The 24,922-nt window shown below is 31.8% G+C and overlaps 2 protein-coding genes across 2 annotated transcripts; both read left to right on the top strand.

Annotated features, from left to right (window-relative positions):
• The first annotated feature begins 1,946 nt into the window (after positions 1 to 1,946).
• LOC100793234 (outer envelope protein 61) lies at positions 1,947 to 6,877 on the top strand. The gene is made up of 11 exons (XM_006592303.4): positions 1,947 to 2,429; positions 2,971 to 3,201; positions 3,634 to 3,690; positions 3,833 to 3,961; positions 4,254 to 4,331; positions 4,420 to 4,490; positions 4,778 to 4,827; positions 4,946 to 5,129; positions 5,236 to 5,797; positions 6,109 to 6,252; positions 6,433 to 6,877. Exons 1-11 carry the CDS (start codon positions 2,334 to 2,336, stop codon positions 6,577 to 6,579), a joined length of 1,749 nt encoding a protein of 582 aa, XP_006592366.1. The 5' UTR covers positions 1,947 to 2,333; the 3' UTR covers positions 6,580 to 6,877.
• Positions 6,878 to 22,553: 15,676 nt separating this feature from the next.
• On the top strand, positions 22,554 to 23,015 carry LOC100792178 (uncharacterized). The gene has a single exon (XM_003540779.4). It carries the CDS (start codon positions 22,554 to 22,556, stop codon positions 23,013 to 23,015), a length of 462 nt encoding a protein of 153 aa, XP_003540827.1.
• The last annotated feature ends 1,907 nt before the right edge of the window (positions 23,016 to 24,922 follow it).

Raw genomic sequence — 24,922 nt, 5'->3', positions numbered from 1 at the left:
ATAAGATGTACACCATGTGAGAATAGACCAACAATGAAGAGTTCAATCCACTACTCCTTCATGCCAAGTTTGTCACAAAATTAAAATGTGAAAAATATTGTTTTTTTTTTTCATTATTTGTGATCAAAGCAAATGATCCATTTAACACTACTAATTGTCTCACCATCAATTCCAGATAAGACTAACAACCATGTTTGAGGGTAAAGGTGTCATAAGAAAGATCTCATTGTTCAAGTCAAATAACACCATTAAATCATGTGCTAGCTAATTACATATTATATACCAGGTATACATGGTCACTTACACCATCAAGATCAAACATACATCAAATCTATTCCAAGAGTTACTTTTCAAATTATATATTTGCCATAAAGGGAAACGTGGTAGAGGCAATTTTTCCATGTCATGTTCATAATTGGTAACATGATAAAAGTTCATATGTCAAATCTCCTTGTAATCATCTTCATCATGAAATCCACAAAGACAAGGATATAAGATCCACCTGAGATGGTGGAAAGTTAGTAGGATTAAGATGAGTGACCTTGAATTCCTTGATAGTTGGGTTCTACAATACAATTGTTGTGTACCCTTGGTGGAAACAACAATTTTCATTACACAACATAGTCTGAAACATACAAACAATGGTCATTCTCTTGAAGCGGAGGTGATCAATCTAATTTGATCATATTTTCAAACCTTTCACCTGGAAGCAAATAAGATATGGATGGTGAAAGCAGTGATACAAGGAAACATGTATCATAGTCACAAGTATGATTATTATTAGATATGGAATTGTTGTTAAATAATAATACAAGTTATGTAAAAATAATAATTAATTAACTATTAAGTTTAACAATCTAAGTTAATGTGAGGGACAAAAATACAAACAAATATTTAAAGACTAAAATCAGTCAAACTTTTCTTAAGAATTAAATATGTAAATTGTGATAAAACGAGAGATCATTTCCATAATTTATCTTTTATGATGATTTTGAAACCAAAAAAAAAAATCAAACTAAATTTAAAGAATAATATTTTATCATGTGGTTGTCACGTCAGACTAGTAGTCCAATGTAACTTGTCACATGAATGTCAATGTAGATATTACATTATCATTTTGATTTTCTAAGTTAGCAACAAGGACTAAAAACTCAGGCAAAAAAATTATGAGAAATTACTATTGATAAATGTTTTTTAAGGGATGAAAGTGGAAGAAAAAAATAAAGAAAAAAGAAAACACAAATGACGATGTATTTTTCTTTGTTTATGTTGGGGAGAAAGTGAAATAAAAATAAGAAAAATAGTTGATTTATAAAAGAAAAAAATTTAAACTTTTTTAATTTAAATTTTATAATTTTCTCTCCTTCTTTTTTTTCTTCTCTCCCAAACAATAGGTAAAATCATAAAAAATAAGGGGAACCATTTTTCTATAAATATGTATACAATAAGATGTTGAATATAAATCTTTTTATAAGTATATATAATATAATTACATTTTAACTCAATATTTAAAAAAAATAAAAATTAGGTTGACCCAACAAAATGAGATGAGTAATAAAATAGATTAAGAGAAATGTTATGGTCATATTATTATCTCTAACACATTCTTTTGAATTTATCATTTTTTATTGGTTGTTGAAATATATTGAAAACCATAAAATTTAATGAGTCTCATGTATTATTTATTGAATTTCTCTCCTAATTTTATAATTTTTAATATATTTTAATTGATAAAAGAAAAATAATATATGAAAAAGTGTGTTAAAAAATATATTGATAATATTTATCATAAATTAATTATAACTTATAAATATATCAAATAATTATTTAAAATAAAATATAATAATTCATCTTATCTTATCTTAAATAGTCTTGTTCATGTTATATCATGCTCCAATTACATCTATAAACCTGAAGAAAATTAAGGACAACAAAAACGTGTCAAGGGCAAGAGAGTAATTTCGTCGGCACTCTTTACGCATATTCGACTCTTGTTTTGTTTGTTAGGGGTTCTCTCACATTCCTGTTCCATTCCTATTTTACTTTTAATTTTTCCTCTTTTCAGGTTTGGCAGGCGGCACCTCCAAATCGGACCCCTTCTTCCTCTTTTCTTTCCAACAATTCCCCTGTTCCTCAATTTCCCAACACAACACCTTCTCCTCAAGTTTCCCAAAACACACATAACTAGGAAACTTTCCTTAACCTCTGCAACTTTCTCCAATTCTATTGAACAAAAACAAAAGCATCCCCCTTTTCCCTCTCATCATTGGGAATCGTCTCAAGCTTCGTTTTTGACGTGCTGGGGTTGCTTAGATTTCAATTGGGTATCGAGAATGTTCAACGGTATGATGGATCCCGATTTGATGAAGATCGCTCAGGAGCAGATGAGTCGCATGTCACCCGCTGAGTTGGCTCGGATCCAACAACAGGCGTGTCTTTTCTCTTCCTCTTCTTGCCTCTGCAATTGTGTTTGTGACTTTTGTCGCATTTTGTTTTGTGCTTTGAGGTGCAATGTCAGGATCAAGGTTTTAAATTGCGGTCGCGGTCGCAGTTTTGTCGTGATCCTTGATATTGCGGGAAATTGCAGTCGCGATGAGTAAAAATACCTTGATGTTGCAGCTGAAATTTCTGTTGTGGAACTTTTTTAAAACATTGTTCAGAATGAACACAAATTCGTTTGTGAAAACAAAAAATCGTGGCCCTTTTTTAATGGAATTCTTCTCCTGGGGGTGTGGTGGGGGGGGGGGGGGGGGTGGGAAGAGATTTTTTGTGGTTCAAACCCTTCTTTTAATGTCCGTGTTTTGTGGATATTTAAATTTGAACGTTAGGGTATGAAATGTTAGTATTTAGGATAAGTGTGTTGGTTATGGTTTTTGATATGAGGGAACATGTTTTGGGTTTTGATGCCGAGGTTTGCTATCTAGGATCAATGTTAATTGTGGTGTTGTGCGATGTTTCTTGGGATTGCAGATGATGTCTAATCCAGAGCTGATGAGGATGGCCTCGGAGAGCATGAAGAACATGAGTGCTGAAGACTTTAAACTTGCTGCAGAGCAATTAAAGCATACCCGTCCGGAAGAAATGGCCGAGATTGGTGAGAAGGTGGCTAATGCGAGTCCTGAGGAAGTGGCAGCGATGCGATCCCGGGTTGATGCCCAGATCAAATATCAGTTGAGTGCGGCTGAGATGTTGAAGAAGCAGGTGAGTCGTATAGTGAGAACTTCAGCTGGTTGTGCCTTTGTGAAACACGAATCTTAAACAACCATGGGATTTTTTTTTCTTTATCTGATATTGATGAATTATATGTGTGACTTGCAATGAATCCAAGGTTGTAGGCAAAAGAAAACCTGGAGTAAGTTCCACTATTCTTGCAGTTCACCTTGTTTGTGGTTTGAAAGAGCAGTTAACAACTACATTCTAACACACACACACACACACACACATACATACATAAAATTACATTTGGATAATACTTTAGTTCCATAGAATGGTCTGATCAGAAAAGGAACTCGTTGTCATTGCATAATAAGACATCTGTTATACTCTGTGTACTACCCTGATATATTTTTATAGTTTTTCAGTTTCTGTAAAAATCTATCATGTGCCTTGATAAACTAAAATTAAATCTTGCAGGGAAATGATCTTCATAATCAAGGAAGGTACAATGATGCTTTGAAGAAGTATATGCTTGTAAGTAAACTTTTTGTGGCCGCTTAACATTCTCTCCCACACCTCTTTCTCTTATTTATCCTTGTTTTGAGAATTGAAACTTATGATGAAATTATCTGTTTTTTTTGGTTCTATTACATTAATTTCGTTTTATATATTCTAGGCTAAGGAAAACATTAAAGAGGTACCATCTTTCCAGAGTAGAAAGCTTCTTTTGGCATGCTCTCTGAACTTGATGTCCTGTTACTTGAAGACAAGCCAGTATAATGAATGCATAAAAGAAGGTTCTGAGGTATTTGTAATTCCTTTTTCTCTTACCATTGAAATATGATGCTAATTGTAATAGCCAACTGTAATATTTAAGTAGTGGTATTATGAGGAAATTTATCAGCTTAGAAGATTGGAAAGAAAATTACATTGTAATTGTATTATGCAAGAAAATAGTTGCTCCCTTTTGTCTTGCTTTTGTAACAATGCAAATTTGGATTATGGTCTTAGATTGTAATTTGCTATTATTTTAAGTTCATTGCTTGAAAGTTGGCTGTTTTATATAGCAGTGCATTAATGTGCTTTAACTATGGTAGGTTTTGGCATATGATGCGAAGAACCTTAAGGCTCTTTATCGAAGAGGTCAAGCTTATAAGGAACTGGGTCTACTAAAAGTGAGCTTCTTGTTACTTGACTAACATTTTAACATTAAGGTTGATGTGGAATTTGGTTTATATTCAATGACATTTGTAATTTTTTTAGGATGCTGTTTCTGATCTGAGCATGGCACTTGAAGTGTCCCCTGATGATGATACAATTACAGAGCTTTTACGGTATGATCTTGCTCCCTTCTACTACATACTTGCATCTATATTAGAAACAGAACTATTTATTGATCTACTTATTACATATATGACACATCTGCTGTTGTAACTGATGAGTCTCTAATTATTATTTAAGATTGATTTTGCTTCAAATTAATGTAAACAATTGATTGTATGCTGAGTTAAGTATATCTGTGAGCTGTTTACCATTCTGTTTTTCCTGATTGAATCTTGTATAACCTATAATGAAGGAATTGATATATTGGAAGTAAGCTGATATGAAGTGCTTATTTCAGGGATACCAAGGAAAAATTGGCAATGGAAGGTGGTGAGCATGCACCTAGAAGTATGTGTTCCCCTCACTTATTTTCTACTTTACCTTTCACTTCGCCTAATCCTCATGAGCTTTATGCTTATAAATAGATGTCAGATTTAACAATTCAGTTTTGGCATAATGCATCTAGGAATAGTAACTGAAGAAATAACTGAAGTTGAGGATGTTCCTTCTGGAAGCTCTTTGAAACAATCGGTGGTTCAACTAAAAAAATCTGGTGACTCCTCTAAGAGTTACAGTACAGCCAACAATGGAATTCCAAAAACAAAGACAGACAGTTTAGATGCATTGAAAAAAGATCCTGAAGCTGTCAGGTAGTTAGCATTTTTTTATAAAGTTTCTAAGCATTTTATGTTTGTTTTCAATTTAACGATTGGTCTACAAAAGATTTACATTCTTTTTTTTCTTTTCTTTTTTTAGATCATTCCAAAACTTTATTTCAAATACCGATCCTGCCACACTGGCTTCTTTGAATGCTGGACAATTCAAAGATGTGTCTCCAGATATGATTAAAACTACCTCTGATATGGTTAGTAAAATGTCACCTGAGGAACTTCAAAGAATGCTTGACATGGCTTCTTCATTTCAAGGGGATAATCCAATTTTTAGAGGAGGTTCCCCTGATTCTTCTTTCAACCCTGGATCAATGCCTCCAAATGTGACACCTGATATGTTTAAAGCAGCAAGTGATATGATTAGTAAAATGCCAGCAGATGACCTTAAGAGGATGTTTGAAATGGCATCCTCACTGAAAGGGAAAGAATCTACTCCATTAGCAGCAGCAGTAGATGAGAATGAAAGAAATGTTTCCCGGTCAAACTTACCATCATCAAGTACTAATGGAACTACTGCTTTTGGAGAATCAAGTTCTCATAATGTGTTTTCAAATATGAGAAATGCTTCTCAGTCAAACTTCCCTTCCTCAAGTGCCAATCTCCAAGAACAGATGAGAAACCAGATGAAAGATCCAGCTATGCGGAAGGTATGTTTGTATTTCTTGTTAAGGAGATAAAATGATCTCTAGCTTTCTTCCACATACCTGGCTGGAATAAATGCAATCAACTTGCCCCTTTTACTTGTCATGTTACTAAGGAGTAATTTCTGATCAAGTATTCCCTTTAATTATGTAAATGTGTTGCTCTTTAGTTGTCACTTCTGTTGTCTGAGATTGACTTTTCATATGCTCATTTTGTATTTTCTTTTGGCAAGTAGTACAGATTCTCTATCTTGAAACATTCTTGTCTTTGGCATTTATATGTGTATTCCCGTAATTTTTTAATGTTGTTTTGGCAGATGTTCACATCCATGGTTAAAAATATGAGCCCGGAAATGATGGCTAACATGGGTGAACAATTTGGTGTTAAGCTTTCACCAGAAGAAGCTGCAAAAGCTCAGCAAGCCATGTCATCCTTATCACCGGAGAGCTTGGATAAAATGGTATCTTCTTCTCCAAACTCTACAATATATTCTTAGTTTGTAAACAAAAATTTTACCTTAGATGAGGATGGTAAAATAAAGGTGTGGCAATTCTAGGAAATATAGGGTAGATAAACTTAGGTTGGATGGTTATAGACTTGTACAGTAGTACTAAGATGAATCTTTTCACTGTCTTTGTAGATGCTTTGGGCAGACAGGATTCAAAGAGGAGTTGAATCTGCGAGAAAGACAAAGAACTGGCTGCTAGGGAAACCTGGCATGATCTTTGCTATATTAATGCTCATTTTGGCTGTCATTCTTCACCGGTTAGGCTTCATTGGTGGCTAGAGTAAGGGGCAAACATTATGAGATTCCTTGGGCATTCAAACTCAGGCATAACCTTCTTGTGTGATGAGAATATGAGATGATTGAATGTATTGTCTCAGCCAAGAGACATTGGAGAGAGGAGGGGACATATTATTGGTTTTCTGGAAAGCAATGCCAAAATGGCTTCTCATCAGATATGTCCAAATTGTGGATGTGATTGGCACTTTTTTTTTTTGTTGTAACATATTAGCTTTTGAGTTGTTTGCCATTTAGCACTTGGAAGGACCCTACCATTCAATAAATTTGTAACCTTTTGTCATTCTTATACCCTAATCCTAATGTAGCATTGGTCTGGTGCGTTATTATTTATAAAATTTACACGATTCCCTTTTATATGCTTTCCTCACTCACATGTAGAACTAATAATTTGAGGATATAGTTTTATCCGAGTCTTAATGTGATATGCTTTATCTAGTTATTTGTTGTCTCATCTCCCGTTTTCAAAGTCGTGTCAAACGTGGACTTGTTAGTGAGTTGTGACAGTCATTTTCCAACCAAGTAAAGTCTTTAGGTCATGTGTGGTGGCTGTGGTGTATAGCCATAGTCATAGATAACAATTTGGTCAAATACATAATTTAATGATCATTACATGTGTCGTGGATTTTCAATTTGGTTTTTGTACGTAAAAATTAAATTAGTAAACTAGTTTGGTCTTTGTTGTGAAGATGTCGTCTATAACCGTTCTATGTTGATTGTTGACTCTTACGTTGGTCTCTATATATGTAATGCCTTCTTAATTTGATCATTTGATCCTTATATGTATAGTACACTCTTAATTTGGTCTCTATAAATATAACATTAATTTGGTCCACATGTATATGTATCACATTCTTAATTTTTATAGGAACCAAATTAAGAATGCACTGCATGTATAATAACTAAGATCATCCACATTGGTAGTACCTATAACATAACAATGTTATCGGGGAGATAGAGGGTGCTAAATCACTATTCAATTAACAATGATTTACCTGAGTTAGCCTTAAATTCTGCACGTTTTTCATGTGGTTATACATAATGTGTATGCTTGAATTTCACAGCTAAGAGTGCTCGACAGAATTAGTTCTTTCTATAACGTGGACAAAATAATGGATCCTATTTGTCAACTCAAGTGCCTAACCATCAAATCATGATCTTCTTTGTTTTCAGTTACGTGAAAGATTCGATGCAATTATTCATGTTTTTTGTTTTCTTCCACCAAAATTCTGTGATATAGCTGACTGTTGGAATTTTGTTGACAAACTCACTTGATCGAAGATTGCTTCATTGTTGTGTCTCATCTCAAGAAACACTTACAAAGATTCCAAACTCTTAAATATTTTATTGATTTATCTTAATGCAGAGCTTTCATTATTGGATAAAGTTTGGCATGAAGTTTGAATTTTTGGGATTTTTGGTTGTCACCAAATATCTTAAAGCAGAGCTTTCATTAATGGTTGTCTGGCTTATATTTAGAAAATTGTGTGGACTAAAGAGTGATGGTTATATTCAGTTGTTGAGAGGTCAATATTATTTCATACAGCAGTATGCTTGATAGGACTGAATTTTGCTTCTTATCTTCTCATGTTGCTGTCTTTTATTGTTGCTTTGCAACTTATCTTCTTATCTTCCCTACTTGTGCTTATTAAGTGAGATCTTCATTGGTTAGCTTCTTCTTGAAAGGGTTTTCTTCAAGTTTAGCTTGCTGTCTATATTTCCAATGTTGACAAGTCATATGCCTTTCCAGTATTATGTTTTTATTTAATTCTTGAATAAGTTTAATTTTTGTTATAATGAATTTTCTTTCTTACTGTTATGAATACTTTTTCTATTACACTTCAGGTTTTTAAAGGAAAAGAGATGTATGGGCCAATATGTGTATAACAATGGACAATTAAAAATGTGCGAGACTATTAAGTTGATCCAGCAAGGAATTTTACGTGGGTGGATAAAATTTGCATGAGAATTATTTTCTTTCTCTTGATTGAAACGAGGCTAGGCTCCGCTAGAGTTTCTTCATGATGTACACCATAGTGTTACCAGTTTTTTCTCCATTTGCTTTTGTGTTGGTACTATAATGTACCCTCTCATTCATTTTAACTGAAGACAACTGGTGCAATTTCAACGGTCTACTACCTTGCATAAGTATTTTAATAGGTGGGGTGCTACAATGATAGTGGTTCTGGTTTTTAGGACAGAGCTGATCTATAATAGGTGTTGCCTTCAAAATGATTGTGGTTCTTGGCTGTAGCATTTTATAGACTTCTCTATCTAATTTGGATTGAGGTTCTTGCAGTTGAATATTCAAATGTAGGAAATCTTCATGATCAAAAGTAGTTTACTTGCATTAAAAATAGTGGTCGCATTTGCTAACTTATCTCGCTTTCTTTTTACACCTTCCCTCCATATAAAATATTTGCTCACAGTTTAAATACCTTTGTCTCTTTTTCTTTCAGATAATTCCAATTATCGTCAACTATTTGTCTCGGCTCCAATCAAATGTTTTCTGTTAATCTTGATTCTAGAATAGCATAGTTGAGTTTCAATAGTAATTATTTTTTATGCATTGATGACTTCTCAACTAGGACCGGAATTTGTCAAAATTGGAGTACTACAAAAGATTGACTTGTTTCTTTTATACATTGCTAAGTTTTTGGAATTGAGGCTGATCCTTAGTTAATTTGATTGGAAAGGCTTGCTGTGATATTAACAAAGTTTAGTTTGAATTTGAGTCCAAGATCATGATAATTTGCTCCTTTGGTCCATGCCTGACCATGGCTCTATGATTTTGAGGCAATGATGAGATTATGTAATTATTTGTAAACATTAGATGTTACTATGTCATTGTTTGTAAAACTTTTGAGAAACGTTAGAATATTTTTGCATGTGAGTTGATATATTAAATCCGTCTTATTTTTCTGAAAAAATTATCATTTACTCATTTGTAGAGTTGTTTTTCTATTGGAATGATTTTTACTGCTAAACTTGATGTAAGAATTCTGCTGTTATGGTTCTAAAATAACATGTTTCATATATTAATTGAAAAAAAAATGTGAGGCTCTAATGCTATGAGTTTCACTCAACCGAACAAAACCCAATAATAATATTGAAGGAGGCAAATTCAATCTATTCTTTATTTGGGTGATAATTTAAACTCACGGCATTTTAATCATTAATGATATGTTGTATCTTTCAGGTTTATTCTAAGTGGTTTTTCTTCTTCTTCTGGCTTTTCAGCAAATACCTAGTTGGATAGGGAGTACAAAAGAAGTTGGACGAATGCATGGTTTTCAATTTCTAGCCATGTCAAAACTATGTTATTGAAAAGGTTCAACTGTATGGACAACATGAAATATCAGAGTCTAGGACATCATTCTTGAGAGTAGTATTGCAATTTTTGGCTTCATTAGGATTTATAAAATTTTAGTCCATTAGTTAATTAGAATTTCTATTGCCTTTATAACTATCTTTTGAGCTGTTAGAGAAAATTCAAGTGCTGACTTGGTAATGGAACAAGGCTGCAGGGGGTTCTTTTATTCCTTATCAAACTGGATTATGAATCCTATGCAATGCATCCTGAGCTTCTAATTATACTTGGCAGTGTCATAGATTTGATATTAGTCATGGGAGAGAAATGCAAGCTTGGAAAATTTGTAGAGAAAGCAAAAGAGAAAAGAAGAATAAGCTTGATTTGTTATTGAAGTGTAAAAATTAGTTAGTTACGTGATGTTATGGCAGCAATATTACACAAGTTAGTTGGAATAACTAACTTTTAACTAAATAACTAACTAGAGTTCTAACCATCAACCATGATCAAGCTAAACTAAGCATCTAACTATACTAAGATCCCCCCTGAAGCTAGGAATGAATGTTGGACATTCCTGATTTGGTGTATAAGAACTAAAAAGCACCATGCATAAGTGCTTTGGTGTATATATCTGCAAGTTGATTGGCAGAAGTTATTGGTTTGACAAGCCTTACAAGGATCTCCTTTCAAATGATATGGCAATCAATTTCGATATGCTTGGTCCTTTCATGAAACACAGGAATTGTAGCAATATGTAAAGTTGACTTGTTATCACAGTACAGAACAACAGGTTGATGGAAAATAACTTTGAATTCTTCTAATAGAAAGGTTAGCCACTGCAGCTCGCAAGTGGCACTGGCTAGAGCTATGTATTCAACTTCTGAAGAGCTTATAGAAAAAGTATCTTGCTTCTTAGATTTCCATGAAATTAAAGAAGAACCAAGATAAACAGCAAATCCTGTAATAAATCTTGTAGTGTCAATGCAGCCAGCCCACTCTGAATCACTAAAGCCTTTCAATTGGATAAAACTATCTACTGAAAAGAAAATGCCTGCACCGGGAGACCCTTTGATGTATCTTAGAATTTGGGAAGCAACTTGTTGACGAGCTAAAGTTAGCTAAGCCACAAACTGACTTAAATGTTGAACAACAAATGTGATATCAGGCCTTGTGTTTGTTAAGTAGATTAATCTACCTATTAATCTCGTGTAAGAAGAGGCATCTTTAGCTGAGAAAGGAGAACCAGAATGTTGATGCAATCTGGTAGTGTAATCAGAGGGAGTGGATATTGGTTTAGAACCCAACATGCCAATATCAGTAAGAATATCTAATGCATACTTTCTTTGGAAAAGATTGATACCAATAGAAGTACGAGCCACTTCAAAGCCTAGAAAGAACCTTAGATCATCCAAATCCTTAATTTTGAAAGCATTATCCAATAGGTGTGTAATATTCTGAATCTCAATAAAATTGTTTCCAAATAAGACTATATCATCCACATAAACCAACAAAGCAGTGATAGAATTGTGTTGATGTTTTAGAAATAAAGAATAGTCAAAAGCACATTGTTTGTAACCATGAAATATCAGAAAAAAGGATAACATGGATACCATTGCCTATTGGCCTGTTTCAACCCATACGAAGACCTTTGAAGTCTGCACACTAAACCTGGCTTTTTTGGATTAATACCTTGAGGAATCACCATGTAAACTTCTTCATTTAAATCTCCATGTAAGAAAGCATTATTTACATCAAGCTGCCTTAAGTGTCATTTGTTAATAGCAGTTAGAGCAAGTAATAGTCTGACTGTAGTCAATTTAGCCATTGGAGAAAAAGTATCTAGATAGTCCTGACCCTCCACTTGAGTGTATCCCTTGGCAACTAATCTCGCCTTGTATCGTTCTATTGAACCATCTAATTTATGTTTGATTTTATAGACCCACTTACAACCATTGGCAGTCTTATGTGGAGGAAGATCAGTAAGTGTCCATGTATGATTAGCTTCTAATGCCTGAATCTCAACATTCATGGCTTGAATCCAATTAGGATCTTTGGATGCCTCACTATATGACTTAGGTTCAACTTGTTGAGTGAAAGATAAAATTGCACTATGATAAGATGGAGATAATCTGTTATAAGAAAGTACAAAACTTAAGGGATAAAGACTACCTGTAGAGTGATTGGCAACAGTTGATGGTAAATAGCTAACATGAAAATCTTTATATTTGCCTGGTCTTTGAATCTGTCTTTCTGATTTTCTAAAAGTTTGTGGTATTTCTGTGGGTGTAAAGGCTGCAGGAGAAAAATCAGGTGGGACAAATGGTAATATGGAAGAAGTGGAGGTAGGAAATTCAATGCCATCATGAAAAGAAGAAATTGGTATAGGCAAAACAGTAATGGGATCATGAGAATCCTGGACATTGAAAGGAAAACAATCTTCATAAAAGATAACATTCCTGGATACACTGATGGCCTTTATTTTAAGATCAAAAGTGACATAACCTTTTGTATGTGACTTGAAGCCCAGAAAAACAGAAGTAGCAGCTCTAGGATCTAGCTTCTTCCTATTTGCAGAAAGTGTGCTAGGAAAACAAAAACAACCAAAGACTCTTAGAATGGTAATGTCATAGGGATGCCCATAGAGTTTCTCATAAGGAGCTTTGTTGTCAAGGAAGGGAGTATGCATACATTTTATAAGAGTAGTAGAATGAATAAGAGCATAGGACCAAAAGACAAGAGGCAAGTTAGACTGAAAGAGTAGATATCTAGTGCATTAAGTAAATGTTGATGTTTTCGTTCGACAATCTCATTTTGTTGGGAAGTTTCAACACAAGAAGTTTGATGTATGATACCGGATTCATCATAAAATTGTTTCATGATGAACTCTGAACCATTATCTGAGAGAATCATTTTTACTTTTGTACCAAATTTCCTTTCAACAAATGAAACAAAAGACTTTAAATGAGATTGAGTTTCTGCTTTAGATTTCATAAGAAATATCTAGACAAATCTTGAGTGATCATACACTACGGTAAGAAAATATTTATGACCATTTAAAGAAGTAATATGACATGGACTCCAAATATCAACATGTATAAGAGAGAAGGGGGAAGAGGAATGTGAATCACTGTTAGGAAAAGAAAATTTTCTTTATTTTGCATGATGGCAAGTTGGACATATAAATTATTTGTCAACCGAAAGTAAAGGATGCGATTGCTTCAACAATTGCAATCTTTCAAATGAGGGGTGTCTTAATCGAAAGTGCTAAAGATCAATAGGTGCTTTATTACATGAGCAAGTAGAAATATTAGAAGAAACAAAAGCTATGACAGAAACAAAATCAAATTTCTTCATGTTGAGCTTATAAAGACCATCCACCAAATCAACTGTACCAATCCTCTGTAAGGTTTGTACATTCTGAATAAAACAAGTGTCAACCATAAAGGTTAGCTTACATGACAAAGAAGACAATAACTTTGATATAGAAATCAAATTAAACTAAAAACTTGGAATGTATAATACCTCCTCAAGGTATAAGGAATGAGAAAATCTAACAGTGCCTGCATATGTTGTAGTAACTATATAACTAGTGGGAAGTTTAACAATAATGAGACTTATTTGTCTACATGAAGAATACAAGTCAGAAGAGGGTGTAACATGGTCTATGGCACCTGAGTCCAATATCCATTCATTCTCACCTGCCTTGCTCATACTACAACTTATTGATGACACATTACCTATAAGTACATGACCAGAACCAATCATTGTGTCAATCTGATTCACATGTGAACTATTGTGACTTGAAGATCCTTGTTGTTGCAGTAGTGTCATTAAGGCTTTGTATTGTTGAGCAGTCAATTTGACATCTGAACCTTGCGCCTCTTGATTCTGCTCTACATTTGAATTTGCATTTTTATCTTTTACAACATTTACATTATTGGTTGATGGTCCTTGAGGCTTATGATATTTATGACCAGGAGGGTATCCATGCTTTCTATAAAATTCATCAACAGTGTGATTAGTAAAACCACAGTGAGTACAAATTTCATTGCCTCTTCCACCTGAATTTCCTCGACCAAAACCAGTTGAACCACTTCTTCCTCTTCTAGAAGATGGATTATGAGGAAATCCATTTTTTCTATAACATTGATCAACAATATGCCAATCCTTACCATAATATGTACATGAAAAGGGTGAGTTTGATGAGTTAGTGTTTGCTACATTAATCAAACTAGTGCTTCCTAATGCATCATTTATGTTAATTTTCCTTTCTTGTTGTACTGCATATGAGAAAACCTTAGCTATGCTAGGTAGTGGATCCATCATCAAGACATTAGATCTAATAGTACTAAATTGATCATTCAGTCCTCTAAGAAATTGCATCACATGATCCTGTTTCTTCCTCTCTAAAACATTACTAAGTGCATCACATGAACATTTTGGATTACAAACACATATAGGATCAAGTCTATAACTCTCTAACTCGTCCCAAATTACACGTAATCTTGTAAAATACTCAGTTATAGACTTGTCACCTTGTTTAATTGGTGTCATGTCTTGCTGCAATTCTAAAATTCTTAAAAGGTCTCCTTGTGAATATCGTGATTTTAAGTCTTTCCAAAATACCTTGTGCATTATCCATCCATAGTATGTTTGCCTAATTGAAAGAGAGATTGAATGAACCAACCACGAAATCACCATATTATTGCACCTCTTCCAAGCTGCATGAAGTGCATGATCTGATGCAGGTCTTTGAATAAAACCATCGACAAACTCAGATTTGTTCTTTGCACTTAATGCAATAAGCATAGATCGACTCCATGAATTATAATTGGATGAATCAAGAACCGAAGAAACCAAAGCTATCGCTGGATTTTCTCCCAGATAAAGGTAATAAGGACTGTGTACATTAAGTGATTGATCTTGTTGTTGTTCACTCATGATGTAAGAATGAAGGATATGATAATCGAGAGGAAGAATATAAGTAGCGCAGCAGGGCTCTTCAAAGGAAGAGCTTTGATACCATCATAGATTTTATATCAACCATGGGAGAGAAATGCAAGCTTGGAAAACTTGCAGAGAAAGCAAAAGAGAAAAAAAGAATAAGCTTGATCTGTTATTGAAGTGTAAAAATTAGTTAGTTACATGCTATTACGGCAGTTATATATACACAAGTTAGTTGGAATAACTAACTTCTAACTAACTAACTAACTAGAGTTCTAACCATTAACCATGATTAAGCTAAACCAAGCATTTAACTATGCTAAGACAATGTAAGGTTTGAAGGTATTTTAGCATTAGGTTTTTGAGATGTACAAGCAACAGGTGAACAACTTTTTGGGATTTTCACATTGTATCAATTTCAAATCACCAACTGTAATTTTTCAAATCACAGACCAACAACATAGAATGTTTTGGAACTGCTACAAAAACGTTGTTGAGATGTGTTTTCTTACTCCAATAATGCTATCAGTTTCAACAATAGCGACGCTAGACGAGTCTGCCATATCTTTTGTTTTCTAAGGTTGGGTTTGCTCTGCTTCGAAACTGTTTTCAGCATTCAAGAGAGGTAAAGTTTGTGGTTGAAGAGTCTAAAACAGTGGCAAAAGTGATAGGAAATGTGGCAAGGTAACTGAAAGGTATCTGAAGATGTAGCAAAGATGCTTCCTGAGGATGGTAAACTAAGAAATGCAACTTTGTGGTGGTGGTATAGAAGTATTACAAAGCTATTACGTTTTGCTTAGGGGTTTGGCACCTTTTTAAGGGTTTATAATGCTATTATGTCTTGGCTATGCTTTGCTTAGGTGTAGAATTATGCTATATGATGTTTTATCTTGTATACTTTCCATTCAACATTTAAAAAAATTATTTTGAATTGTTTTATGTAATTTGTATTTTTTTTATTAATACTCAACGTACATTTTTTTCTTTTTGAATGAGTATATTTTTCATGTGTTTATAACATATACGAAACACATGTTCTAGAATATCTATTTTTGAACTGAAAATCTTTCCTACTAAAACCCAACCTCCCACTAGAACCTAAAAGAGAAAACCTTTCCTACTAGAACCCAACCCCCCACCAGAACCTAAATGAGACGAAAGGAACTTATCTTGAATGGTGATACACAAAGGAAAGAGAGCATATGAAGAGCTGTGGCGAGGAGGGTTGAGGTGGCATGAGAGAAGGAGGAGAGTCGTCATGGGAAGAACAACAACTTTCACAGGAGGGAAAGATGCCATTGCGGGAGCTGCCATCACGAGAAAGGAGGTGCTAGGATAAATGATTTCTAAAGGAGCAGGATGTTAGGGTTGGAGAGGTATTATCTCATTAAGGATAATTTATAATTTCAAAGATACATTCATGATTCAAATCTCATATCAACTTAATATTAAAAGCCCAATATTAAATATGATTGTGTCTATTATCTTTTGACTTTTCATGTGATTCCAAAAATACGTGATTTACATGTAATTATTGTAAATATAATTAATATTAACTGTTTCAATCATTATTATAGTTATAAAAATTTTAAAATCGATGTTTATTATCAATTTAATATTAAATTTAAATAAGTATGAATAGAAATCAAAATATCATCTAAAATCACTTGAAACTAATACAAAACTAAATTGAAAGAATTGATACAAAATTTATTCAATATATATTTACTGAAAAATTAATGATTTAAATATTTTTTAAAATAATATTATAAATAAAATATTTATATTTTTTTATTTATTAAATAAATACCCATAACTAGACTAGACAAAGAACTCCCACACGAATCTTACGTTAATTATATATATATATATATATATATATATATATATATATATATATATATATATATATATATATATATATATGCGCGTGTTTTTTTTTTAAAAATTCCTTATTATATTATATTGCAAATTAAAATAATATTATTTAATTATTACTAATTTAACTATAGTTGCAACATTAAACCTTGAATCACTATTCGATTCATTAAAATGTCAAGACAAGGATCAATACTTTCGATTCTACAGTTATATCTTTTAACTGCATCTAAACTTTTCAAATTTTCGTTTTTTCTATTTTAATATCAAATTAGGATTTCACTCCTCTAAAGTGAGAGAACGTAAATCACCCCCCAAAAAAAGTGAGAGTGCACTTTAGAGTTTAAAGGATAAAGTGTAATAATAATATTATTATTGAAGTATAAAAATTTCCTTTAACCACCATTAGATTTACAACTTCTGATATACTTCAATTATATATCAACGACAGAGAATTCACTTGCAAGCTGAGTAATAAATATCCGTATATGCATCTTTTTTTTTTCTTTGTTTTACTAGAACGAAATAATTAACGCTGTCTATGCAGTAGAAAAGATAAAAATATATTTTTTCCCCTCATAAAATTAAAAATATTTAGATTGTGTTTTATCTTCTTTTTTTTACTAACAAACGAAATAACGTTGTCTATGCAGTAGAAAAGATAAAAATATATATTTTTCCTCATAAAATTTAAAAATATTTAAATTATGTTTTGCAAAGTCTTGATATTTTTTTCATCCTTATAAAATTAAAATTTATAATATTTTAGCCTGTATAATTTTTAATTTAAATTTTAACAAATAAGTTTTAGGATTAAAAATTCACAAAATCTAAAAAATTACACAAAATTTTTGAACTCCTCTTTCCCATCCTAGTCCATCTTCTTGAAACCCCATTAAATCACAGGTTCAAAATCACAATCAAAACAACACAACAACATTAATTCCAGACTCACCACAGCCATAATCACAATCACAAAAGCAACTAACAATACCTCCACCAGTCCACCACCATTGAAAGTTTCGAAAATCATAGAAGAGTTGGACAAAGGTATGTGAATTAACCTAGTCTAGCTTCAGAGTCCATACCAAAAAAAGTAGTATATTAAATTTTGTAAGAACAAAAAAAATACTAAAATTTTTATAAAAATAAAATTTAAATATTTTTAATTTTATAAAGATAAAAAATATATTTTAATCAATTTTCTTCTAGACGGAACTTGATAATTTGTGCATATTATAATAACGTAATTAAGAAAATGAACTATTAATTAAAAATACTCAATTATCTCATGAGCAGCCAGAAAAATGAAACGGAAAACCACTAGCTAACCCATTAAAGCACTTTATTGTGAAACCAAAACAATAGGCATCGGATGATAATCATAAACAAAAGCAGCCACATGGAGCAAGGCAACAGCAGGGACACACAGCCATGTGTGTTACTATCAGAATATAATAGATGGTTTGTCACTGGCTAGTGATGTCGAACCGATAAGGATGCAAGCTAAATTTTACATATTTTAAAAAGAGTAAATTACAAGTACTTGAAATTAAAAAGGATTTCATATATTTTTTCTCATTTTAAAAAGTATACATAAATTTTTTCTAAGGTTTTAAAAAATTACATATGTTTTTTTAGGTTTAAAAAAATTACATCCTCTTTTTTATTTTTAAAATTTATAAAAATCTTCTAAATTTCGTTTAAGCATTTGGTTGTAAAAAATTATGTTTGTTGACAATTTTGATTAAAAAAATTAAAAAAATGATGTAAAAAATTTAAAAAATTTGACATTTTTTACACCAACATACATATAGGTTCAGATGTACCCGAATTTAATTTCACGCAAAAAGTAACAAATTTAAATTTTGTGAATACGAAAAATAGATAAATTTTTTTTACAATGATGAATTTTAAATTTTTTCATATTTATAAAGATAAAAAATATATTTTAGCATTTTTTAATCAAAATTGTCAACACAAATAACTTGATCCTATCAAATATTTAGATGACATTTAAGGAGTTTGTGTAAGTTTTAAAAATAACATGTATAATTTTTTTAAATTTCAGGAGATATATATATATAATTTACTTTTTTTTTGAAAAATGTTACTTTATTTTTTTTTCTTACAAATGTTACTTTATTTTAAGGAGGTGATTGTTTTACAGATAGTTTTTTTTAGTCCCAATAATATAGTAGGAAAGGGAAATTTATCATGTATTTGTTATGAAGTAATAAAAATAATTAACTCAAGTATATTTTATTCCTAAGTAAATCATCGCGAAAGAAGGATATGAAATATTTATTCTCATGAGACATGGATTCCTCTACACATATACTTTACTTACTACCCATTACCCTCTCGGTGCTCCCTTCATGTAGATACTATAATTGTACTTTGAGTTAGTTAGCTTGTTCTTTTTTATCCATAAGAATTAATGAAAGATAAGTATTATAGATTTACAATAATTCACGTGCCAGGTTTAACTAATCCAACTAGATCTTTTAGTTGTTATTTTTTTATATGAAAGTAAATTTCTTTTAATCACCATAATTATTTTTTTTCACTTTTTGGTAGGACTCTTAAGATATTTTTACATATAAATTATGGAATTGATCTTTATTTTTGGAACTTAATCACATTTGAAGTCCTTCATCTCCTTCAAAAATGTATTATACGATAATAGATCCCAATTTCTTCCCGCAAAAGCCTTAATTTACAACTAAGACAATTTAGGACAAAAGAGAAAAAATATTTCAACTTATAAATGATTTATGATTATTTATAACTTTTATTTTATGATTTTAAAAAACATAAATCGTTAGTGTAACAATTTTTACACTACCAACCTATAAAAAATCATTTTTAATATACTTTTAAAGTAAATTTTATAAACTTTTTTTTATATCATAATAGCAATTTGTGATCGATTGAATGATAATATGAAAAAAAAAATCAGTATCATTAAAAATCTATATAAAATCTACGTAATTGAGCTTGATATTTACCCTTATAACTATCTACATGTTAGCAGAGGAAACTAATTATCAATTATAGTTTTTTCCCACCTTAAGGAAACATGCATACAAAAGCTTATGCAAATCAGCAAAGATATCTGGGTCGAAAAAGGACTTCTTCAATGTAAGCCAACATTTTGGGATCTCATTTTCCAGATTAATTTTATTTTGTTGATGCGTGTGTGTTTCTGTTAATTAGCACAAATTTTAAGATATAAACGAAAAGATAATACTATAACTAAATAGGCTATTCCGTTAACATATGCTTGGTATTCACCAAAAATAGAGTTAACGTATGCTTGATATAATATTCGAATTATGGTTTATTAATTTTTCTCTCATTGGACCTTTTTCTTTATCAGTTCTTATTGGACTTGAATTCCTTGATGAAATAAATAAATTAATGATAGGATATTACATGTTATGTGGACCCGCAACAATTCTGATGAAATTAGTAATAGATCATGTATATAACTCATACAAACCTGGTTAATTGGATAGACTAAAAATATTGACCACGTAACTATGTCTTAGCTTGCTTGGTTAAAACCTAAAGGTTCTGATATGATTTTACCAATTCCGAACATAGATTTTAACCACTTTATCAAAAAAGAATTTAAACGGTCACAATTAAAAACTAATTTGAAATCGTATGCTAATACTATTTTCTTTAAAACACCACCTAACCTAATGTGTTTGACATACACGATTTTACAATCTGTCTAGAATTGACATATAGACAAACAAGTCTTACCCAAAATCTGATATACTTCCGCGTGTAATTAATTAAATAATTAAGCTAGTGGCGACGCATTGTATGAAGCTAAAAAAAAAAAGCGCAGTTTCAGACTTCAGTTATTCTAGAAGGGTCATGAGCAGCTTGGATATGATTAGGAATAGGAGCTGGTATATTTTTTATTTAGGAACTAAAGTACAATACAATAGTACAACACAATTAGAGAGGAGAAAAAAAAGAAAACTCTTAATTTTTTTTTCAACTTTACATTAATGTTTCTTAATTACATAACTCATTATTCATAGGAAAATATAGTAAAAAAGTAACTAATGGAAAAAAATAATCTTAATAATTAAAAATTCTAATATCTATCTACTTATTCTTAATAGAAGAAGTTTTTACGTGAACACATCTCACTCTTTAATTAGAAAATCTTCCTCCAAAAATTATATTTCTTTTTAACTTTTCTCTATCTTCTTTTTTTAACTTTTTTCTTTTTATCTTTTTTCCTCTTTCATATTTATACTTATAAGAAAAAAATCTTTATCATTTTGGAAGTCAAAACTCTCTATGCTTATCATTATTATTTTTATTATCACATATATAAGAATACATTTATGATTTATCATATTATTATAACATTATATTATTTATGTATTATATTATGATAAATTTATATATTTATTTATTATCAAAATTAATTATTATTTATGTACTTACTCTCAGGGAAAGAAGTTTTTGCCCATACACATGTCACTCTTTAATTAAAAAAATCCCCTCCAAATTTTAAAATTTTTTTTCTCTCTTCCAGTTTTACTTTTTATTTATTTATATGTTCTCCTCTTTCATATTTACACTTATCTACTTAAGAAGTTTTTGTCTGGATACATGTCTAGAATTCTTACTCTTAATAAAAGAAATTTTTAATTTGTTTGGACACATGTCTGGGGTTATTTACAAGAGTTGCAATTAAAGACTTAAAACTCCTATCCGTAAATATAAAGTTTTATCTCATCTTATCCAAGTTATTTGAGTTTGAATTGCATGTTCCCCTCATGTTATCCTAATAACCTATAGTCTAACGTGCGAATCGTGGAGTCAAGCTACATCTCTCCTAATGTCAATCAACTCCCGATTTTGGTAAATACAATAATAGATTAAGTTTGATCTCGATAAAATAAGATAACTCAAATTTAGTCAGGCTACATCTCCCCGTGAAACGTTAATAAATTGGTCTTAAAAAATGAAAATTTTAAATTTAGTTCTTAAATATACAAAAAATGCAACAAATTAATTCTTAAATTTTACAACTTGATACTAAATTGATCATAAAAAATATAATTTATCATCAAATTAATCCTTAAATATTACGAGTGTGTTTGAAATGAGTGAAAGTAAAAAAATGAACATTGAGAGAAAAGAAAACATACATAATGATGTCTCTTCCTTTGTCTGATTGAGTAGAAAATGAAAAGAAAATATGAAAAAAAGTTAATATTATGAAATAATAAATTTAATTTTTTTTTCCTTTCTCCTTCTAATTTAAATTTCAAATTTTATTTTCCTCCTTCAATTTTTTTCCTCTCTACAAAACATAGGTACGACTTTTTAATAAAATAATCTCATAAATTTAATTATGAGATTAATTTATCATATTTTTTAAATATTTAAAACTAAATTTATATTTCTTAATTTTTAGGAACTAATTTATTACAGTATTACACCTTTACAGATAAAATTGAGTAATTTATCCTTGAATTGAATTTTTAAAAAAATTAGAGAAAAAAAAAAGTGATTAATCCTATAAGTATAACGTACCATATTATAAGTATATGAAACGGGTGCATCACTTTCAGTGTGAAGTGCGAACACGACTTCCGTAACGAGAGAGCCATCCGCAACAACCTCCCCTGATTCTATTTTCTTCAAATTTGCTCAATTCATTTCTTTCTCTCACATCATCCCTTATTTCAAGCACCACCATCCATTTTCACACTCTCTCCAACATTCAAACAAAAAACAAAAAACCGTTAAAAACAATCTCTCTCTTTTTCTTTTCTTTCTCCAATCAATGGCTCACCAAGTCATGGTCCGTCCGCAGCCGGCCCACGGCCACCGGAGACGCGGCGTCGGCGAGGTGGCCGGCGGCGTCGCGGCCGACTGCGCAGCCGTGTGCTGCTGCTGTCCTTGCACGGTCGTCAACCTCGTCGTCCTCGCGGTGTACAAACTCCCCAAGAGACTCGTGAAGAAGGCTGCGAATAAGAGACGGCGCCGTTTGCCGAAGAAGAACAGCACCGACGTCGTGCTGTTGCAGCCGCAGAGATCGAGCAGCGTGGACGCGCTCGACTTCGCGGTGGGGCCCATGTTCTTTGAAGAGTTTCTCAAGAATGAAAAAGAGTCCGAGAACGAGAAGGGCAAGGAGGAAGAGGAAGAGGAAGAGGAAGAGGAAGAAGAAGAAGGATTGGAGATGGAGATGTGGGCCCGGTTCGCGGGAACCGGGTTCTGGCGGAGCGAGTCTCAGCGTCAACCCTAACCGCGTCGAAACGGCGTCGTTTTGTGAAGCGCTTCGGCGAGGTTGTGTTGTGGGACACGTGGAGATGAATACGGCAGAAGCTATGTTCGTGTGAGTGGAAAAAGCCAAATGAGACAGCGATGTGTTGATGTTATGTTATGGCTCAACGTGTGCTTGGATTTTATTTTGCTTTGTTTCCGGATATTTCCTAATTAGAAGCATCTGGTACAATTTTTTTAAGAAAGTGTTTAATTTTTCCTGAAATTGATAGGATCCAAACATGGTGTATCTTAGAACTGATGTTTTGGTTTTGCTTTGAACTTTGGTAATGCTGATATGGAGGAACATTCTCTTCATCTCTTGTATATAAGTGTATATAAAAGTTTTTTCCCCCCACTAGACGGTTATTATCCGTTTCTGCAATTTATAAATATAAGAAATTAAGAACCTTTTGGTTGTGGCCTTGTGGGTAGCTTTTTTATATTTTCCTCCAATTCTGCAATTCCGTGGTGCAATTTTAAGCTAGCTAGGTATACTACTGTTAATTTGTTTGGTCTCTCTTTTTTTTTTAAAGAAAATAATATATATTATTCTCTGCTACATGGAGCTAAAAGATGCCGTTTTAGATCATTGTTTTTCATCAAGTGGGCATTTGTTTGATTAACCGTGTCAAAAATTCTGAATTTTTATTTCTCATAAAATATAAATAAAAATTTGTATTCGATCAAACTAACATTAAATCAAACACACTTGAGGTATAGAAATTGTAATGCAGCAATATGTCGCATGTTGATGTTTGATTGTTTAAAAAATAATAAAAGCAACAAACATCAGTTTCTTCGTATCTCTTTCTTTTTTGGTGTAGTTTTGAGGTCAAGACGTGAGTGCTACATGCTGATTCAAACACCTAATTACTAGGTTCTTAACATACGGAAAAAATCACATCAACGACTAACGTATCAGATAGAAACCAAACACCGTAATAATGTTAAACGCCAATGCGACTTGGGGACGACTTAGTGAAAGTAATAGGTATGATATTTGAGAGTATGTAGTTGTCGTTGACTATGTCTTGGCATTCGGGCAATAGAATTAAAATCCACGCTGGAAATTTGGAGGCTGAATGGGTGTGATGGTTACCATCCACAACTTAGTCCTCACTCTAGAATAAAAATCCTTGTTCAAATTTATGGTGACAATAGCTTATGTGTTGAATTTGAATTTTAATTGCAAAACTTGACTGTTATTTTGTTTGTATGGAAAAATTTCCTTCCTATTAACTAAAATATGCTGCTTTTTCTTTGTTAATTTTACAAATTGTGTTGTCTTCCTTTCAAAGGCATAAACTTGTATGTATGTTATCTTATTTGTAATTAAGTAATAATATAAATTTATTTTATATTGTTAATGTATAGTTATTAAACTTTGTTTTTTATAGAATTTTCATGGGTTTTTTTTATAAGTCTAGTATACATGCACTTTTTACATGACAAAATAGGACATGCATGTAAATTGTTTTTTTTATTGTTATTCATTTATTTTTTTAGCGAGAATATTGAGAATATTATTGTAAAATATCATATGAAATTACATTTGAGTCAACAACAAATCTAATTTGTAAGGGATCTCATCTATCCAAAAATTCTCATCTAAGCTGAAAACTAACTTAATGCATTTTTGGATTGAAGTTAAAAATATTATGCACACGTTTAAATACAAATTCAAACAGATAAAAACAAAAATAAGAGTCCTGATCCTTTAGGAATGTTACTTATGCCTCAAAAAGTATTTTTGAAAACCAAGCATGCACCTAGCCAACTCGTATGCCACTGGATTCCCACCCCTCTTATAAAAAGAAGATCATTTCTACTAAGGGATTTACAATATTCTACCACTATTCCAGTAAACACTACTCTAAAAAGATGTTT

Source organism: Glycine max, chromosome 12 (assembly GCF_000004515.6).
Source record: "Glycine max cultivar Williams 82 chromosome 12, Glycine_max_v4.0, whole genome shotgun sequence".
In the NCBI taxonomy this organism is placed as follows: Eukaryota; Viridiplantae; Streptophyta; class Magnoliopsida; order Fabales; family Fabaceae; genus Glycine; species Glycine max.
This window is presented reverse-complemented; position numbering and strand designations above follow the sequence as displayed.